Source organism: Tupaia chinensis, unplaced genomic scaffold (assembly GCF_000334495.1).
Source record: "Tupaia chinensis unplaced genomic scaffold, TupChi_1.0 Scaffold000568_1, whole genome shotgun sequence".
In the NCBI taxonomy this organism is placed as follows: domain Eukaryota; kingdom Metazoa; phylum Chordata; class Mammalia; order Scandentia; family Tupaiidae; genus Tupaia; species Tupaia belangeri.
In genome coordinates, this window is record NW_006160082.1 from 1,491,496 (window position 1) to 1,510,065 (window position 18,570).

The 18,570-nt window shown below is 41.2% G+C and overlaps 1 protein-coding gene and 1 pseudogene across 1 annotated transcript in view; one reads left to right on the forward strand and one right to left on the reverse strand.

The window, feature by feature from the left end:
- The first annotated feature begins 1,062 nt into the window (after positions 1-1,062).
- EFCAB11 (EF-hand calcium binding domain 11) overlaps positions 1,063-18,570 on the forward strand; it is a 197,012-nt gene continuing 179,504 nt past the window's right edge. The window contains exons 1-3 of the mRNA XM_006158002.3: positions 1,063-1,226; positions 2,214-2,309; positions 8,272-8,317. Of these exons, the coding sequence (XP_006158064.1) occupies positions 1,152-1,226; positions 2,214-2,309; positions 8,272-8,317 (217 nt within the window). The 5' untranslated portion in view covers positions 1,063-1,151. The remainder of the gene's footprint in view (positions 1,227-2,213; positions 2,310-8,271; positions 8,318-18,570) is intronic.
- LOC102484113 (periphilin-1 pseudogene) lies at positions 14,785-15,381 on the reverse strand (annotated as a pseudogene).

Below are 18,570 nucleotides of genomic sequence, written 5' to 3' on the forward strand. Positions count from 1 at the left end.
AGACCTGGTCTTCCCCACTCTGCTTGCCTGGCGCCTTCTAAATCAGGGACCCAGAAAGGCGTTCCTATCTGTCTTACCTAATTAGAAAACCTCCCCCCTTTACTGGATTTCTCGTAGACAGCTTCAGGCTCCCAGGGCACGACTTGGCGGTGTTTTTTCAGAAGTGGAGCGAGTGAGCGGAGGTTAGAGGCAGCTGCGGACTGGGAGACCCGTGCGGGACGGGTGGGCTCCCCTGCGGCGCAGACTTTAAATCCCGCCGCAAAATAAAGTTAAACGAGTTCCTACCAGACTCGGAACCCCAATTTCTATGTCTTTTGTGAAATAGTGTGTTCTTTTTGACCTTACTGATGAGCCAAGAGAGGGATCTGAGATTAACTGGTTGGAAAACGGAATTTCTCCCTTATTCTTTGCCTTTAAAAAGTTTTGCTATACTATCTGGGCTGGGTACAGTTATTGCTATTTATTCTTGAAGTCTCTTTGAAACCAGGCATCTCCCCACTCGCCCAGAGGAATGAATGGAATGAGTTTGTGTAAACTTCCTAATGTCTCATTTTATTGATGGTCTATCAACACTTTGTGCGGCTCAGTCATTTTATTGATGGTCTATCAACACTTTGTGTCAGGCACAGTGCCAGGTGCTGGGGTTGCGGGAGGACAAAAGGGAAGAGTAAACTATCCTGAGAGCTCCACTCCAATAACGTGCCAGCCTGATTTGGCTCGTTTCGTTTCGTTCTTTTTATGCTCCGTTCTCACTCTTTATGTCTCTTACAAAGTCTACCAGCGCTAGAGCTCAAAATACTCAAAAGTAACGCACTGTAAGGTGCGCAGAGAAATGACAGAAACGAACTCGGACACGATGACCGCCGCACGCACGGAGTTAAAAGGCCGAGTCAGGGGTGGAGCCAAGTCCTGGGGGCGGGCCTGGAGACCCTCCCGCCCCTGCTGGCCACATTGGTAAACCAAGTTCCTGTCCAATAGCAGTGCAGGATCAACGTCAGTGGCTCTCAGGCCGCCCAATGGGAGGGCGCGATGGAGTTGCACGGCGCCATTCAGCTTCCTGAGCCGCGAGGGGCTTGCCTGGGCTGGCTGCTCTCCGGCACCCGACGGCCGAGGTTCCCAGGTCGGGTTCTGCCCAGGCTCTGCCCGCCGCGATGTTTTCCTCGCAGGCGGCGGTCTGGCGGCGGACGTGGGAAGCCAACCCCTCGGAACGCAGGAAGTGGGTGGAAGTACGTCTCCAGAGGGCGACTCTGAGCCCCAGACTTTAGCTTGGTCCCGGACACACTTTTGTCACCATGCTTGGGTCTCAGCCGGGTTGTGCAGCTAAGACTTGGGCTGCCCTGGCAACGGCCCACGGCTGTTGACAGACCCTAGAGGTGCAAGGCCTGACTCCCCGTCCAGTGTTCGTGCTACTTCCATGTTTCTTCTCACCTTTTCCCACCCACAGTTTTAATAATAGCTTCGAATCAGCATTTCTTTTCTCGCCTTTCAAAATCAACCTCTTCGCCTAGGCTTCCTAATTCCAGGACAGAATTTTGGTCTAAAGGAATTAATTTCCAGCCTAGCGATTCAGTGGGTAGCACTTGGGGAGAGGGGGAGGCGATACATTAAACCCATCTCTAAGTTTTCTTGAGAATTTAAGCTAGGATAGTAAAACTTCCTTTCCAGTCCCCACCACTGGACTGTTTTAAGTTTCTGAGGCCCAAGTTTTTAAACGTTTTTTGCTGCGTTTTTGTTGTACATGATAGACTGCAAGTGCACGCACGTGTCAGTGAGAGAGGAGCACATTCCACGGGGTTTGGGCAGACAGTAAAACCCTGTCTTCAGTGTTCCAGACTGGGATCTTGGGCCCTCATGTGTGTGTTCCATGTTTAAGACTAACTGGGCTAGGGATTTTGGGACCCAGGGTTGCCTCGTGGGATCCAGGCAGAAGCGAAAATTCACTCCCAGGGGGGGATAGCCACGCCACAACCCCTTCTCCATTCACCTCTCCCCATTTTGGGAACACACACGGGCAAGTCTTAAGCCTCACGTCCAGGACTGGGACCGTAGTCGCCTACATGGGAGTACAGGACATAACCATTAAGCTATCTGCTGGTCCCAGGTCCAGCTACTCTCGAGCATCATGACGGCTGTGCGCAGATCTGTGGGCCCTACAATCCATAATAAGTGAACAGTTTCTATCTTATTAACTAGAAGTATTCAATATTCTTTAGGTATTTAAAGCCTGTGATGAAGATAACAAAGGCTATCTAAGCAGAGAGGACTTTAAAGTGGCTGTCGCAATGCTGTTTGGATACAAGCCCTCCAAGGTAGGGCTTTCTTTATATATTTGGGAGTGGGGTGGACAGTGCGGTAGTGACTGGAGCCTAAGAAAGGTGCAGAGAGCTAGCTTCGGATGTTATAAAGCAAGTCGCTTTTTTTTTTTTACAAGCAATTTAAGGTGGATGTCCTATGCTGAATTTTACTTTTTTTTTTTTTTTTGGAGAGATTTTCACTGTAGGGCGTGTGTGCTCGCCAGACAGACAGAGAGAGACATAGAGACAGAAAGCGAGAAATCACCCCCCAGGGGGGATGGTCACGCCGCAATCCCCTCTCCTCCATTCTCCCCTGGGGATCTTGGGCACGCACGCACACGTGCCTGGCGTGAGTTTTAAGCTACCGGGTCCGGGACACGAACCGCGGTCAACTACGTGGGAGTCCAGCGACATAGCCATTACGCTAACTGCTGGTTCCCTGAATTTTACTTTTTTAAGAACCCAACATTCATCCCAAGAAAGGGTGAATTAGAAATCTGTTCCACTAGGGACCAGCAGGTGGCGCGGTAGTGAAGATGTAGGACTCCCGCCATGGCTGACCACGGTGTACCGAACCTGGCAGCTTGAAAACCACACCAAGTGCGTGTGTGCATGTGTGCCCAAAATCCCAGGAGGAGAATGGAAGAGAAGGGACTGGGGTGTGACCATTCCCCCTGGGGACTGATTTCTTACTTTCTCTCTCTCTGTCTCTCTCTCTCTCTCTTTCTCTCCACCAAGCCCATGTACCCTATGGAAAAAAAACATTAAAAAAAAAAATCTGTCTCACTGGCATGTATGAAGTCTATCTCACTATTAGTCACTACCAAGCTGCTACTAATTAAAATAAATACCAGAGTCTAGAGAGGCATCTAAAGAGAAGGCTGGGAGGAAGATGTTGGTAGCAGGAGAAACTCACTTAAGAAGTGATATGCACAGTCTCTTTCTCTTAAAAAGTTTTGGTTTGTTTAAAAGTAATACGTTCGCATAGTCAAAAAACTAAAACTGTCAGGAAAATTTAATCTTACTCCTCCTACCAGAGGTTCCCTCTCTTCAGAGGTTATTATGATGAAGTTCCTTGTGTATTGTTCCAAAATTTCTTATCTACAACAAACAGATATCTGCACAGCCTTCTGTTGAAAACATGAGTGGGCGGCATGCTATTTCTATTTCATTTTTATCGCGTTTCTCACCTAACAGTAGGTCAACTTAAAAGCATATACTGCTAGAACATTTTAAAAAGTTGCTTAATATTCTGTTTAACCAAGTTTTGATTTTTAGTTATTTAGGTTGTTTCCCTTATTTTTCGTTCCTACAAATATTGCTGCAATGAGCATCCTTTGATATGTAAATACACTATATATATATATATATATATATATGCATATGTCTGTGGAATAAGTTTCTAGAAGTATAATTACTAGGTAATGGGATATGTGCATTTGAAATTTTGTTGGTTATTGCTTTCCTGAAAAGATTGCACCTGGGACCAGCAGTTAGTGTAATGGCTATGTTGCTGGACTCCCATGTAGTCAACCATGGTTTGAGTCCTGGACCCGGTGGCTTAAACTCATGTCGGGCACGTGTGCATGTGTGCCCAAGATCTCGAGAGGAGAATGGAGGAGAAGGGATTGCGGGGTGGCCATCCCCCCTGGGGGGGTGATTTCTTGCTTTCTAACTCTCTGTCTCTGGTGAGTACATGTGCCCTATAACAAGAACCTCTCTCAAAAAAAAAAAAGTTTGCACCTGTTATGAGAGTTGAATCGAGGCTTAATGAACTTGAGCAAAACAGGTTCACCCATTTTTGGGTGTTCCCCTGCCTATTTCATCCATTCCAGAGATGGCTCTCTTATTAAGCTGCTGAACTGGAATTAGTCAGGGTCAAGATATTGTCTATATTCAAGAATTTCCATTTGCCTTCAAGAAAAGGGAGCACACTGGGCTCTGCCCGGAACGCCCTGCCTCGTTCCCTCATTAGAGCCCGTGGTTTGGAGTCAGCTGTGGCCCAGCTGCTGTGTGCACATGGGGTCTATCTGAGTGCCAGACTGCGATCCAACAAAGCCAGGGACCCTCTGGTGTCCTGCTGCTCACTTTTCCAGTGTGCGCAAGCACCCCACAACTTGATAGCAAATATGTTCTGTTGACCCAGATAGGTTGCAGGCACAGGGGATTCTTAGTTACTAAGAGGTCAGTTACAAAGGTCAAAGAGGTCGTAGGAGCTAGCTTTCCAACACTGCAGCTGTCCTGGTAACCTGCCATTTCAGCTCAAATTCTAAAGCAGGTCGAGAGACTAGGCTTTGAAGCATGGCATTTAACCTGCGCTCCCCTGGAAAGAAGTCTTATTTTGCCTTTATCACCTTGAGCCAGTTTATGTATTTGGTTTTCATTTTAGAACATAAGCAAGAGATGTGATGACAGGTGCAGTGTATGGTACATGCCATACTCCGTGAAATTTCACCGATTTTTACTTTTCATTCTGAGTTGATGTTTTAGATTTTTATTTTTTAAGCAGATTAAATACAGTGAAGTACTAAACTAGAAAATCACTAGTATATCTACTAGTCATTTGTACAATGAACTTTTATTAAATAAGGGACAATTGCTGTATACCTTCTGTGCCGTTTAACCAATTTTTACTTTTATACTAGGCTGAGGTTTGGAGTCTGATTTTTGAAGATTGTTTTTTGAGCAAATAAAGTATTTACTGACTTCAGGTCATGGAGCAGTAAAGCACTTACATAATAAATCATTTATACACTCATGCAGTTGTGTGCACCATGAAATTTATTAAGGGCTCCTACTTAATGAAAGAAACACTCACTAGTTGCTAGAGGTATGAGTCTCTTCTTTGAAGTGGCCCACAGTTTAGTGTACAGAGATTTATAAAACCATGATAAATACCAAAATAGAGAAGAGATTTAAAATTGGAAAGTAATGAGGACAAAGAAGGAGGGCCTAGTTCTAGCAGCAGCTGTAATTGGAGTGTGGATGTCATTTAGAGAAGCTGCACTGCTCTGATAGGAAGTGTCTAGTATTGGACAAGTTACGATTGTTGACTGGATGGGGTAGATGATGGTAAGAGTGATGTGACCCCCATGACTGAAGGAATAGTGATGGCAACAATAAAGAAGACATTCAGGAGTAACTACAGGGGAAGTCAGTGAGTTCAGATTGGGACCCAGTGAGTTTGAGCTGAGTAGGGGCATTTCAGTGAATTCGCAGTACTTATTCCATACTGTGCTGGCTGTTGAGGTTATGGTGGTGAAAATCTGCTCTCAGGTTTCATTGCCTCCCTTAAATACAGAAATCTGCAATTGATGGATAGAGATTTGGGAGGCCTGGGTTGACAGTTTGGATGGGCTGGATGGCCTTGCCCAAGAAGAGTATGTAGAGTATGAAGAGCAGTAGTCTGAGGATAGACCGTCAGGGAAGCCAGCATGTAAGGGTGGGCAGGGGACTCCATGACAAAGATGGTATAGGAGTCACTTAGAGGGACCAGGGGAACCAGGAAAGTGCAGGGAAATCAAAGATTGTGGAGAGTTCAAAGATCAAGGGTGGAGAAATTATGTCAGGTGCTGCCACGGTTCTAATTCCCATTTTTAAAAAATAATTTATTTATTTAGTTCCATTTGTTATTATTTTTAATTTGACCAGAGAGAGAGAGGGAGAGAGAGGGAGATTGGAAAATGGAGAAAGCAAGCTGCCAGGTCCGGGGCTCAAACCACAGTCAGCCATGTGGGAATCCAGCACCTCTAATCTCCACGCCACCTGCCGACTCATAATTTCCATTGTTTTTATAAAGCCCTTGTAACAACATAGGAAATGGTTATATTTTAATATTTAGTAAAAGCAAGTTCAAACTTTATATACATGTACTCTCAACATTTTGAAAAATGCTTAGAGAAGAAGCTAGACTAGACCAAAATGTTAACATTGGTTTTATTGGATAGGTGTTTAAAATTTTTTTTAATTTTTTTTTTTATGTTTTCAATATGTGTAACTTTTATAATCAGGTAAAAAAATTAACAAAAAATTGCAACATTAACCATTAGGGCTAGTAAGTGATGCAGTGGTTAAGGGGGCTGGATCTGACATGGCCGACTTGCAGTTTAAGTACCAATCTGCGGTTGGGTACTGTGAGTGCATGTCCAAAATCCTGAGAGGAGAATGAAGGAGAAAAGATTCCAGCATGGGCATACACCTAGGGGGCGATTTCTCACTTTCTCTCTCTCTTTGTCTTTCTCTGGCAGGGGCATGTGTCCTAAGGCAAAAACACTAAAAGCAAACAAACAAACACACACAAATCCTGAAAATTAGAAAATAAATTTTAAAATGAAAGAAATGTCCTGACTTGGCTCAGTAGCTGTGGAAGGCTCTTTTTTTTTTTTTTTTTTTTTTAAGAATTTTTTTTTTTTTTATTTCATTTTATTATGTTTTAAAATTTGACCAGAGACAGAACCGTGGTTGGCCATGTGGGAATCCAGCACCTTTAACCACCATGCCATCTGCTGGCCCCAAAGACTTTTTAGAGTTTAACCTGAAGTTCCTTATAAAAGCTTCCAGCAAAGCCAAGTAAATCAATGAGTATTCTTATAGGGCGTTGTGCAAATAACAGACCAAATTAAGACTAAACATAATTTTATTTTGCAAATAAGTTAGTTTATGCCTCTCTTTGGTAAAAGGGGGATGGAGAATGGAGAGAGAAAAAAAAGTTTCAGAAGAAAATTACAATGTACTTGTTACTAAGTCTTAGCTTTGTTCCTATCTGTTTCTTGACTTCTTAATATCTACCTACTGTTTGAACAGAACCCTAACCATTTTCCTGGCTTTAAGTCTTAAGCAAGTTTTTCTTAACATTTTTTTTATTTTGATTTATTAAAGCTAAAACTGCTTTCCTTGAAATTAAAAATAAACAAATACATAAAAACCGAACCAAGGGAACCAGCAGTTAGCGTAATGGCTATGTCGCTGGACTCCCACGTAGTCGACCGCAGTTCGTGTCCCGGACCCGGTGGCTTAAAACTCACGCCGGGCGCGTGCGCGTGCGTGCCCAAGATCCCGAGAGGAGAATGGAGGAGAAGGGATTGCGGCGTGACCATCCCCCCTGGGGGGTGATTTCTCGCTTTCTGTCTCTATGTCTCTCTCTGTCTGTCTGGCGAGCGCACGCCCCCTACAGTGAAAATCTCTCCAAAAAAAAAAAACCCTACTTATTGCAGTAAGCTATATAGCCTCAACTAGGTGCTACTTTATAGTATGTTCATTCTACTCACTGAGTTTTATGCCTAAAGCAGACATATGTTCACAGATATCTTTATATTAAATGTACTTACTATTGAAAATATTTAGTTTAATTAAGATCTTTTGTGAATCAATGAAATGTGGGGGGAAAAAAACATGGAAAGCAATTGTTAGCAGAGACAGTGTGGGAGGAGGGTGGTAAATTGCAGAGGGTGAGAGGTAGGGAATCAAGGAAGGAAAAAAGAGAAGTAAAATATATAAGAAACAAGAAGTGGAGCATTGTTTGTGGAAGATAACATGTATAGTAATGTCTTTGATTGAGCTGATAGTGTATTCTGGATGAGAAAACTCATTTTGTATGCTGTAATGATGATGTACAATGAATAATATAAAATAAATACATTTAAAATTTTAAAATGTATTGTAATAATTGCTGTATTTGTCTAAAGCAGAAAGGTTACCTTTTAGATTATGTTGCATGTGGGCTAGCCAAATTGATTTTATATGCTTAAAATGTTTTGGTCAGTGGAATAAAGTTTTGGTAGCCACTGGGCAGATTAGCATCTGGTATCTCAGCGACGGAAAAACAAAATGACTGTTGTTTGACACTATTTGTTTCCTGAGTTCAACAAAGTTGTTTTTTCATAAAATCCATCCTTCCCACCATCTGGGAATTAAGAACTTTCACTGTAAAAAGTTTGATAAAATGGCATGTCATGTTATTTTTTTTCCTCCTTTCCAGATAGAAGTGGATTCTGCGATGTCTTCAATAAATCCAAATGCTTCCGGTAATATCAAAGTTCATATTAATTTTTAGTACCCTTATTTGCATACTCGTAAAACAAGAATTAAGAACATAGAGATGATAAGGTATTATGCTTACTCATATCTTTGTTTTGTTTTTCATTATTTTTTAAAAAGAGGTTTTGTTTCTTTTCATTTTGATTAATTTATTTTTAGGCATGATATGTTTATTGTAGGAAATTCTCAAAGTGTTGAAAAGCGTAAGGAAAAAATGTCACTCAAAATTCCAACATCCGGAGTCTGATTCTGGGCCTTCTGACTTGAGCAGCTCGCTGAGTGGAAATGATACTTACCCGGATGGGAAGACTGGGGAGGATATGAAGGGTCAGGGGAGACCAAGAGCTCAGTTTGGACATGTTAGATCTGAGAAGGTTCAAGCCACTGTGTCAGAGCAGTTGAGCTGTATGAATACAGAATTCAGAGGAAAGCTCTGGGCTGAAGAAACAAAATTTGGGAGTAATCAGTGGGTAGATATATTTTTTTCTTTTTTTCGGAGAGATTTTCACTGTAGGGCGCGTGTGCTCGCCAGACAGACAGAGAGGGACATAGAGACAGAAAGCAAGAAATCACCCCCCGGGGGGATGGTCACGCCACAATCCCTTCTCCTCCATTCTCCTCTCGGGATCTTGGGCACGCACGCACACGCACCCGGCGTGAGTTTTAAGCCTCCGGGTCCGGGACACGAACTGCGGTCGACTACGTGGGAGTCCAGCGACATAGCCATTACGCTAACTGCTGGTTCCAGTGGGTAGATATTTTTAAACACCAAATGGATGGATGAGACTACCTAAAGAGGTGGGGTGGACCCAGAACCTTAGGAACTGTAGTCATTAGAAGTCAAGGGAAGAGAATGAAATGGCAAAGGAGATTTAGGAGTAGCAGGGGGCAGAAGGAAAAGCTTGTGTGTTTGATCAAAAGGTAGGAAAAGTAGATACTTCAACGAAGAGGGTGTGGTCAGCACTGTCAAATGCTGCTGAAAGGCAGAGTAGTGTAAGAAATGAAGAGTGTCCATGGGATTTGGCAACCTGGAGGTGTTTGGTGACTTTAGTGAGAGGAATTTCAGTGTGAAGAGAGGGCAGATCCCAGGCTGGAGTGGGTTGAAGATAAACGGAAAGTGATACGGTGTGACAGTGTGAGTAGATTAGTCTTTCAGGAAGTCCAGAGTGGCTGTGAATCAAAATGGAAGAACCTGTGTCTAAGCTTAGCAAAGTGATCTAATAAAGAGAAAAAACAAAGATGACAAAGAGAGAAAATAAACCTATTGTGTGAGGGGATAAGATCCAGAGATGATGCATTGGCTTTTTAAAAATGACCATTTTGAGGCCAGCAGGTGGCATGGTGGTTAAGGCACTGGACTCCCACATGGCCAACTATGGTTCAAATCCTTGAAAATCACACTGGATGCATGTGTGTGCCCGAAATGCTGAGAGGACAATGGAGGAAAAGGGATTTCAGTGTGGCCATCCCTGCTCACTTTCCCTCTCTCTCTCTGGTGAGTGCACTCACCCTATGGCAAAAACTCTTAAAGACTTTTTTCTAGAAATAACTTAAATCTTATAGAAAGTCCAAAATATAAACAGTACAGACAGTAACTGTATTCCCTTTATCCCGATTCACTTATTCTTAACATTTTACCCCATTTGTCCTCTTGCTACTATGTTTTTGTCCAACCTACTGTCTATGTTCCAGCGTTGTCATTTGATCTAACAATCTCCTTAGTACTATCTTTCTTCTCTTAGCATGGGAGTTTCTTTAGTTTCCTTTAATCAGGGATGTCTCTGTAACCCTTTTTATTTTCACCTTTCGGTAATATTGATTTTTGAAGAATATAGCCCACCCCTCACTGTTGTGTTTTTGTTTTTGAAGAACAGTCCTCGTTTTGTGTCTGCCTGATGTTATTCTGTGATTAAGTTGATTTTATGCCTTGTGGGCCAGGATATTGTTTTTATGTTTCTTTCTTTATTTTTTAAATGTTTTTACCATAGGACATATACCCTTGCCAGAGGCAAGAGACAGAGTGTGTTATTCAAGCTGCCAGGTCTGGGACTTGAACCATGGTCAGCCATGTTGCAGTCCAGCACCTTAACCACTATACTACCTGCTTGCCCCAGTGGAGGCGTGTCTTTAAAATACACACCAAACCAAACCAAACCAAACCAAACAATGCCATCTTAGAATTCTATGCTGATGGGGCTGGCAGGTGTTATAGTGGTTAAGGGTGCTGGACTCCCACATACCCGACTGTAGTTCGAGTCCCGGACCTTGGCTTGCTTTCTCACTTTCCCCTTTTTCTCTCTCTCTCTGTATCACTCACACTGTCCCTCTCTGGTCAAATTAAAATAAGTAAATAAATAAATAAAGTTAAAATAAAATTATTCTTTAAAAAAGAAGAATTCTATGCTGAGCAAAATATTTTTCAAAAAATGAAGATAAAAGTAAGTAAGACGTTTCAGCTATATCAAAGCTGAAAGAATTTACCACCAGCTGATTTGCTCTACAAGAGAATTTGAAGGAAATTATTTAAGCAGAAAAAAATAGTATCCAATGGAAATCCGGATGTGCACAAAGGAATGCAAGCACCAGAAATACTGTGTTAGTAAATACAAGATACTTTTTATTAAAGTCTTTTCAAAAGATAATTGACCGCTTAAAGCAAAAATTATAACAATGAATTTTGGAGTTCATAATATTGTACAGTTAAAAATCAATGACAACAATATCACATTGATAAACCAATAGTGAATGAAATGAAAATATGTTGTTGAAACATTCTTATACTGTATCTGAAGTGGTATAATATCAATTAAAAATAGACGATATGTTAAAAATGTGTTTAATATACCATAAAGCACACAACAAAGAGAACATAATGAAGAATTGTAGCTGAAAAGGAGCTAAAAATGAAATCATAAAAAGAATATTTATTTCAAAAGATAAGGGCCAGCTCTGTGGCCCAGTGGTTAAAAGGAACCGGATCCTGAGCCAGCAGGTGGCATGGTGGCTAAGGTACTGGATCCCATATGGCTAACTTCATGGTTCAAATCCTAGACTCAGTAGCTTGAAAATCAACTCAGACGTGTTTGTGTGTGTGTATGTGTGTGTGCATGCCCAAAATCCTGAGAGGAGAATAGAGGAAAGGTGATTGCAGCATGGCCATCCCTCCTAAGGGGTGATTTCTTACTTTTCCTCTGTCTCTTTCTTTTTGTCTCTCTCTCTGGCAATGGCATGTGTCCTGTCACAAGAATCTGAAAAAAGTAAAGAGCCAGATTCCACATGGCTGACAGCAGGGTTTGAATCCCTGCTCTGGGGGGCATGAAAGACATGCCAGGTACATGCGGCTGCTTTCCTAAACTCTCAGGAGAATAGAGAAATGAAAGAGAAAGGATTGTGGCATAATCTGTCCTATTTGGGTGCTTTTTCCCTTTCCCTCTCTGTCTCTCTCTGTGAGTGCACGTACCCTCTGTCAAAAAAAAAAAAAAAAAGGAATAAAAGAGTACATCAAAATAGACATGCAGAAAACATCTGACAATACCCAGTCATATTCGTATTTAATTATATATGAAATCTCAACAACTTATTAAAAGACAAATGTCAGATAGAATGAAAAAGTAGGACCTGGCCCAGCCACAATAGCTTGTATTGGTTGATGATGTAACTTGGCAGGTTGAGGCCACATGGGAGGCACAGTTGAATTCCCACTCATCTTACAAAGCTGGACACAGTGGTGCACGTCAGTATTCCCAGCTACTAAGGAGGCTGAGGCAGTAGGATTGCAATATAGTGAGACTCCGCCTAAAAAACTAAACAAAAGATTAGGACCCAACTCTGTTGCCTACAGGAAGCTCACTTGAAATGTAAAGCTTAAAAATAAAGAGATGAAAACTTATCTATTGTACTAACACTAAGCAAGAGAACACTAGAGGGGGTATATTAATATCTGAGAAAACAGACTTGAGAAGAAAAAGCATTCCAGAGATAAGGAGGACCATTTCATAATGATAAAGGGGTCAGTTTATCAAGCGGATTAAACAGTACGAAACAGTTGCTCCTAAAAATGGAAATGTAAAATATGTGAAGCAAAAACTGATAAAACTATAAAGAAAAATAGATTTATGATGATAGGAAGTTACAACACTCATCAATAATTAATAAAGCAAGTCACAAAATCAGTAAGGCAATGGAAGACTTGAACAAAACCATCAACCAACTTGACCTCATTGTCTTCTATTGGACATTCCATCCGACAATAGCAGAATGCAAATATTTTTCTAATGAACCCAGTATATTTAGTATGATTGATTATAATCTGGACTTATTAACCAAATGTCAATACATGTAAAATATAAAATGTTATTCATGATGAAATTATATTAGAAATCAATCATAAAAGATGTCTAGAACAGCCCCATGTATTTGGAAACACTTGTAAATATCTCATGGGTCAAAGAAAAAAATCAAATGGGGAAAATTATAATTGAATGAAAAATAAATGACAACATTTCAAAATTTGCAGGGTGAATTGGGACCAATTCTTGAAAAGTAGTAGTATAAATACCTATGTTAGACAAGAAAGGAAGTCAGCTTCCATCTTCAATTAATTACCAGAATAAGAGCAATTGAGGTCCAAAATAAGTGGAGGACAGGAAATAATGAAGATTAGAATTGAAATCAATGTAATTGAAATGAGAAAAACAAAAGTTTTTTTGAGACAGTCAATAAAATTGAGGAACTATTACCCACACTAGTGGGGGAGAAAAGAGAAAAGACACAAATTATCAAGAATGAGACATGACGGACTAGCAGTTAGCATAATGGCTATGTCACTGGACTCCCATGTAGTCGACCATGGTTCACGTCCCGGACCTGGTGGCTAAAACTCACGCCGGGCACATGTGCATGCGTGCCCAAGATCCCAAGAGGAGGAAATATAATACCAGTTCTGTACAAACTGCCAAAATTTTTTGATTCACATTTTTGTTCTCTCTTCTCTAAACATTTATTAAATCTTGGTGGTGTTTCTCTGGACATTTGTTATATTATTTTCCCTACTTCTGCATAGTGCAAAATTTTACATTCAAACAAATATTTTAAGATGTTTAACATAAAACAAGAGGGGCCAGCAGGTGGCGTGATGGTTAAAGGTACTGGACTCCCACATGGCTGACTTCGGTTCGAGTCCCAGACCTGGCAGCTTGCTTTCTCACTTTCTCTCTCACTATGGTCTCTCTCTATGGTCAAATAAAAATAAATAAATAAATGGATAAAGATAAATAAAATAATTAAAGAAAAATTTAAAAAAGTAAAACATACTTTTTATATAGAAATATTTTATTTGAGATATACAATGAGCAATAGAGATTATTATTTCTTTCACTTAGTATTTTTTTAAATGCATTTTGTTTAACTTCAAGAAAAACAGTTTTTTTTCTCCCTGAAACATTTTTTCTAAATTAATTAATTTACATTTTACTCTATTGTTTTGTGGAAAATTGTGAATCTTATTTTGGAAAATTTTATGTAAGTATTAATTTCCTAGTCTATTTTTCTGAGAGAGAGATCATTAAAAACTTAACACTGAACTTTGGCTTTTCTTAATGTCAGGACATTTCACTTGCCACACCCAAACCATCTTCATATTGTAGGAAATATGATGGTATATTTTTAATCTCAATAATTATTGTTTCACTTACAATGTATAAGATAGTAAGATATTTTGATATTTAGATAGAAAATCCATTGTTTTTGTATATGAGTATCGCATATGAAATGGGACTTATAGAACCATATTGCTAGTGAAACGTATTTTGCCATAATCCCTCACTTGATAAAATTTCTCTAGGTTTTTAATATTTTGTCAAGAATTTTCTCACTTTCAAAATATTGTTTCTTTTTTTCTGGTGTGAACACATGTCTTTTAATATATAAAGATTATTGTAGGTGTACCCTTATAACCATATCACAGCCAACATATACAGTTGGCCCATGAACAATGTGGGGGTTAGGGACTTTCACTGTGCCTCCAAGCAGTCAAAAATTCAGTATAACTTTTGACTCCCCAAAACTTTACGAATAGCTTACTGTTTTTTCAAAGAATGATTTATTTAATTTTATTATTTTATTTTTAATTCACCAGAGATAGACACACACACACACACACACACACAGAGAGAGAGAGAGAGAGAGAGAGAGAGAAAGTGAGAAAGCAAGCCGCCAGGTCTGGGACTCCAACTGGACAGGCATGTAGGAGTCCAGTGCCTCAACCATCATGTAACCTGCTGGCCCCTTTTCTTTTCTTAAAGAATTTTTTCCAGACTATTTCAGATGTTTATTTGATATTAAAACTATCATAAAATACTTCTCTTCATCACAAAACTGTCATATATTAAGGATTTATACAGTTGGGGGTGGGGAGACATCTAAACTTTTTTATTTTACCTGAGCAAGAAATCCTCTAAAAAGGCCCTCCAAAATCTTGAGCAGAAGTATCATATTTTGTAATGAAGTGTTTGAGCTCTTCAATGCATCGCTCACCCATTTCATGCAAATTCTGCCTCAGTGCAAACTGTATAGGCTTTTCTAATGACGAATCTTTCTCGATCAGTATTTTCACCACCATCCCAAAAGTTTCACACCCTTGTTGGTAAGCCTGTTCTCTCTCTTTTGTTTTCAATCCTATTGCTTTAGAGCGATTGGTTAGTTGACCATCTTCAAATAATTCTATGCCATCTGTTGCATTTGACTCAGGTTCTTCTGGCTGACCAATGAGCGATGGTGCTGGAGTTCCAGCCTCATACTCAGAAAGTTCAGGCAAGTTACTTTCATCTGACTTCTCTAGTTTTTCAGCAGCCCAGTTGCTTGCAGCTACTGCAAGCTCTTTTTCAGTAAGCCTATTGGGTTTGCCTAACGCCTCTGATGAAGAAACTGCTGAAGAACTTGAGGATGATGTGTCCCTTGATGTTTTCAAAGACTCGACAGGTCTCTCTTCACTTCTATGTTGTGGTTTGCCATGGTCCTTATGGCTGAACGTGTTTTCTGAGTCGAGGGGCATGTTTGCTCAGATTGGTACTCTTTTTCTTTTTTTGGGGGAGAGGTTTTCGCTATAGGGCACGTGCGCTCGCCAGACAGACAGAGACAGAGAGACAGAAAGCGAGAAATCACCCCCCCAGGGGGGGATGACTACGCCACAATCCCTTCTCCTCCATTCTCTGCTCGGGATCTTGGGCACGGACACACATGTGCCTGGCGTGAGTTTTAAGCCACCGGGTCCGGGATGCGAACCACGGTCGACTACGTGGGAGTCCAGCGACACAGCCATTATGCTAACTGCTGGTCCCCCTCCCCCTTCTTTTTCTTTTTCTAATCTGAGTCTGTGGAGCTGGATGGCTGTTGCATGGAGCTCTCACCAGTTGATTCTGCAGACTGTGTGGTTATTATACTTATTATGGCCAGAAGTAAGAGGGGAGCTGTAACTTGTGCCCCCTGTTCTTTTACTGACTGTTTGGCTCTGTGAGTTAGACATTTAATTTGTCCCCATGTAGGAGGCTGAGCCTTTTGTGTTGATTTTGCAGTTCTCATTCTTTTCTTCTCCTTTTTGGGTACTTTGTCGAGATTCAGGTCTTGCATCTTTTGAATCTTGTTCGTCGATTTGTCCTTGGAGTGTTCCATCATTCAGCAGTCTCACGAGTTGTGCCGGAATCCACACTGGCCTTGGTGACGATTCAGACATCTATCAAATCCAATCCAATGCCATGTTTCCTTCACCACAAAACTGAAATCGCCATGGGTCAACGACGCCGGGTCGGCGGCCAATCACTCAGGACTGTCCCTGAGACAGGGTGCTCAGGCAGCTGCAGGACAAGTTCTGAGGGTGGCCATCGGCCAAGGGTCGCTGTACCTTGGGCAAGACGCCCATGCAGGACCTTAGTCCCATCTGGGTCACCAAAAAACTGTTACTGAACTCCAAAATATTGTTTCTTTGCCCTTCAATTAGTTTTAACTTCTTGGCGATGCCTTCTCTACATTCTTTCTTAGGTTTCTATGTGAATATTCCAATCTATAAGGTGCCATCTTCTGTCAGAAGGATTTTCTATATTTCTTACATTGCTAGAGTTTCTCCCTGTGATGGTGGCGTGATGGTTAAAGGTGCTGGACTCCCAGTGAGTTATTCTGTCTGGATGAAGATCTTCCCTTGTTCATTATATTCACACCGTGTTTCTCTGGTTTTCACTTTCTGATACATCAGTTGTGACCATTGCTGAAGGCATCTTAACATACTTTATTCTCATAGTTTGTTGTTGTTGTTGTTGTTATGCACATTCTTTGGTTTTGAATTAAAGATTTGACTTCACATTGAAGGTTTTCTCTCGTTCACTACTTCGCTGATGTAGAGAGGTGTGAATTCTAGAAGAAAGATTTCCCGTGTTCTTTGCACATATAGTGAGTTCCCTGATGTAAAGGTTGATTCCCAGCACAACCTTTTCCTGCATTCAGTATATGCGTGTGTTTCCTCAGATATGTATTCTCTCACAGTTAGTAAGCTAGGGCTTCACAAAAAGGTTTCCCCTTGCATATTGCATCATAGGGTTGCTCTCCTGTATGACTACTTTGATGTACATCGAAGGGTAAATTCTGGCAGATTTTCCCCCTTCATTGCATTTTTTTAAGAGAGATTTTTGCTCAGGGGTGCGTTTACTCACCAGAGACACAGAGAGAGAGACAGAAAGAAAGTGAGAAATCATCTCCCTTCCCAGGGGGGAAGGCCATTCGGCTATCTCCTCTCTTCCTATCTCCTCTTGGGATTTTGGGCATGCATGCATACATTCGTGCCCAATTTCAAGTCTCTGGGTTCAGGACTCGAACCACGGTCGGCCATGTGGAATCTGGCTCCTAACCACTACACCACCTTCTGGCCACTCCCCTTGATTCCTTTTCCCATAGGGCATGTGTTCTCATCAGCAAGTGAGAGAGAGAATGAGAGAGACAGTGAGAGAGAACATGAGAAATCATACCCCAGGGGAATGGCCATGCCCCAACACCTTCTCCATTCTCCTTTTGGGATTTTAGGCACATGCATATGTGTGTGCGCTCGCGCGTGCACACACACACACCTGACATGATTTTCAAACCTTTGGGTCCGGAACACGAACCATTGCTGGCCATTTGGGAGTCCAGCACCTTAACAACCATACTACCTGCTGGTCTTGCTCCCATTACTTTTACCTCTTTTAATTTTTAAACTTTACTATTTGTTTACTTTTTTTTTTTTTTTTAATTTGACCCGAAAGGGACAGAGAGAGAAAGAGAGAAAAACAGAGAGAGAGAAAGTGAGAAAGCAAGCCGCCAGTTCTGGGACTCGAACCGTGGTTGGCCTTGTGGGAGTCCAGCACCCTTAACCACCATGCTCCCTGCCCGCCATACTTTTTAAGGGATTCTTTTGCAAGCGTTCTGATACAAAGAAAGGGCCGTTCTCTGGCAAAGAATGTTCCAGGTATGCCACTGCTACTTTCTTTGCCTATATATTTTTTTCTGATGACTGAGAGAAGCTTGTCTTGTGGCTAAGTTATTTTATGCTCACAAAATTTGCAGAATTGGCCCTTTATGAGTTCTCTCAGGCTTGATCTTTGACTTTATCTAGAAATCTTTCTCACGTTTGCCACAGTTGTGGAGCTTTCCTTTGCTATGAGCTCCGATGTGCAGGCAGCTCCTCTGCACTCCCCACATTCACGTGCTTTTGTGCCCGAGTTCTCTAATGTCTAATGGAGACTGCCTTATTATCGATCATTTTCTCAAATCTATTATGGCCAAAAGGTTGCTTCAAAACTGACTTTGTGGATACTGAGAATAGTCTTCCAAGGGCTCTGAAAATAGTGTCCAAAGGCTCTCTGACTTTGAAAATCTACTCAGGCATCTGCTCCAATACGCATGTCTTTGCATTTAATATCAAGGAACACTTCTCATATCCACTTCTCAATCAAATCATTAGGCTGCATCCTTTCACAACATCTTTTACTAATAATTTAAAATGTATTTCAATCAGTTAGAAAGTAACTTAGTCATCCGAGTAATTCAGGAGAACTGAATTAGTTTGAAAGTGTGTAGCCCCTTGTTCCACCATTATTATGAAAGGACCCTTCTTACATCTCTAAGCTTTCAGTCTTTTTCCTAGTTTCAATATCAACACCAGATTAACATTCTTTTTTTTTTTTTTTTTTTTTAGAGGGTTTTCGCATCGGGTGGG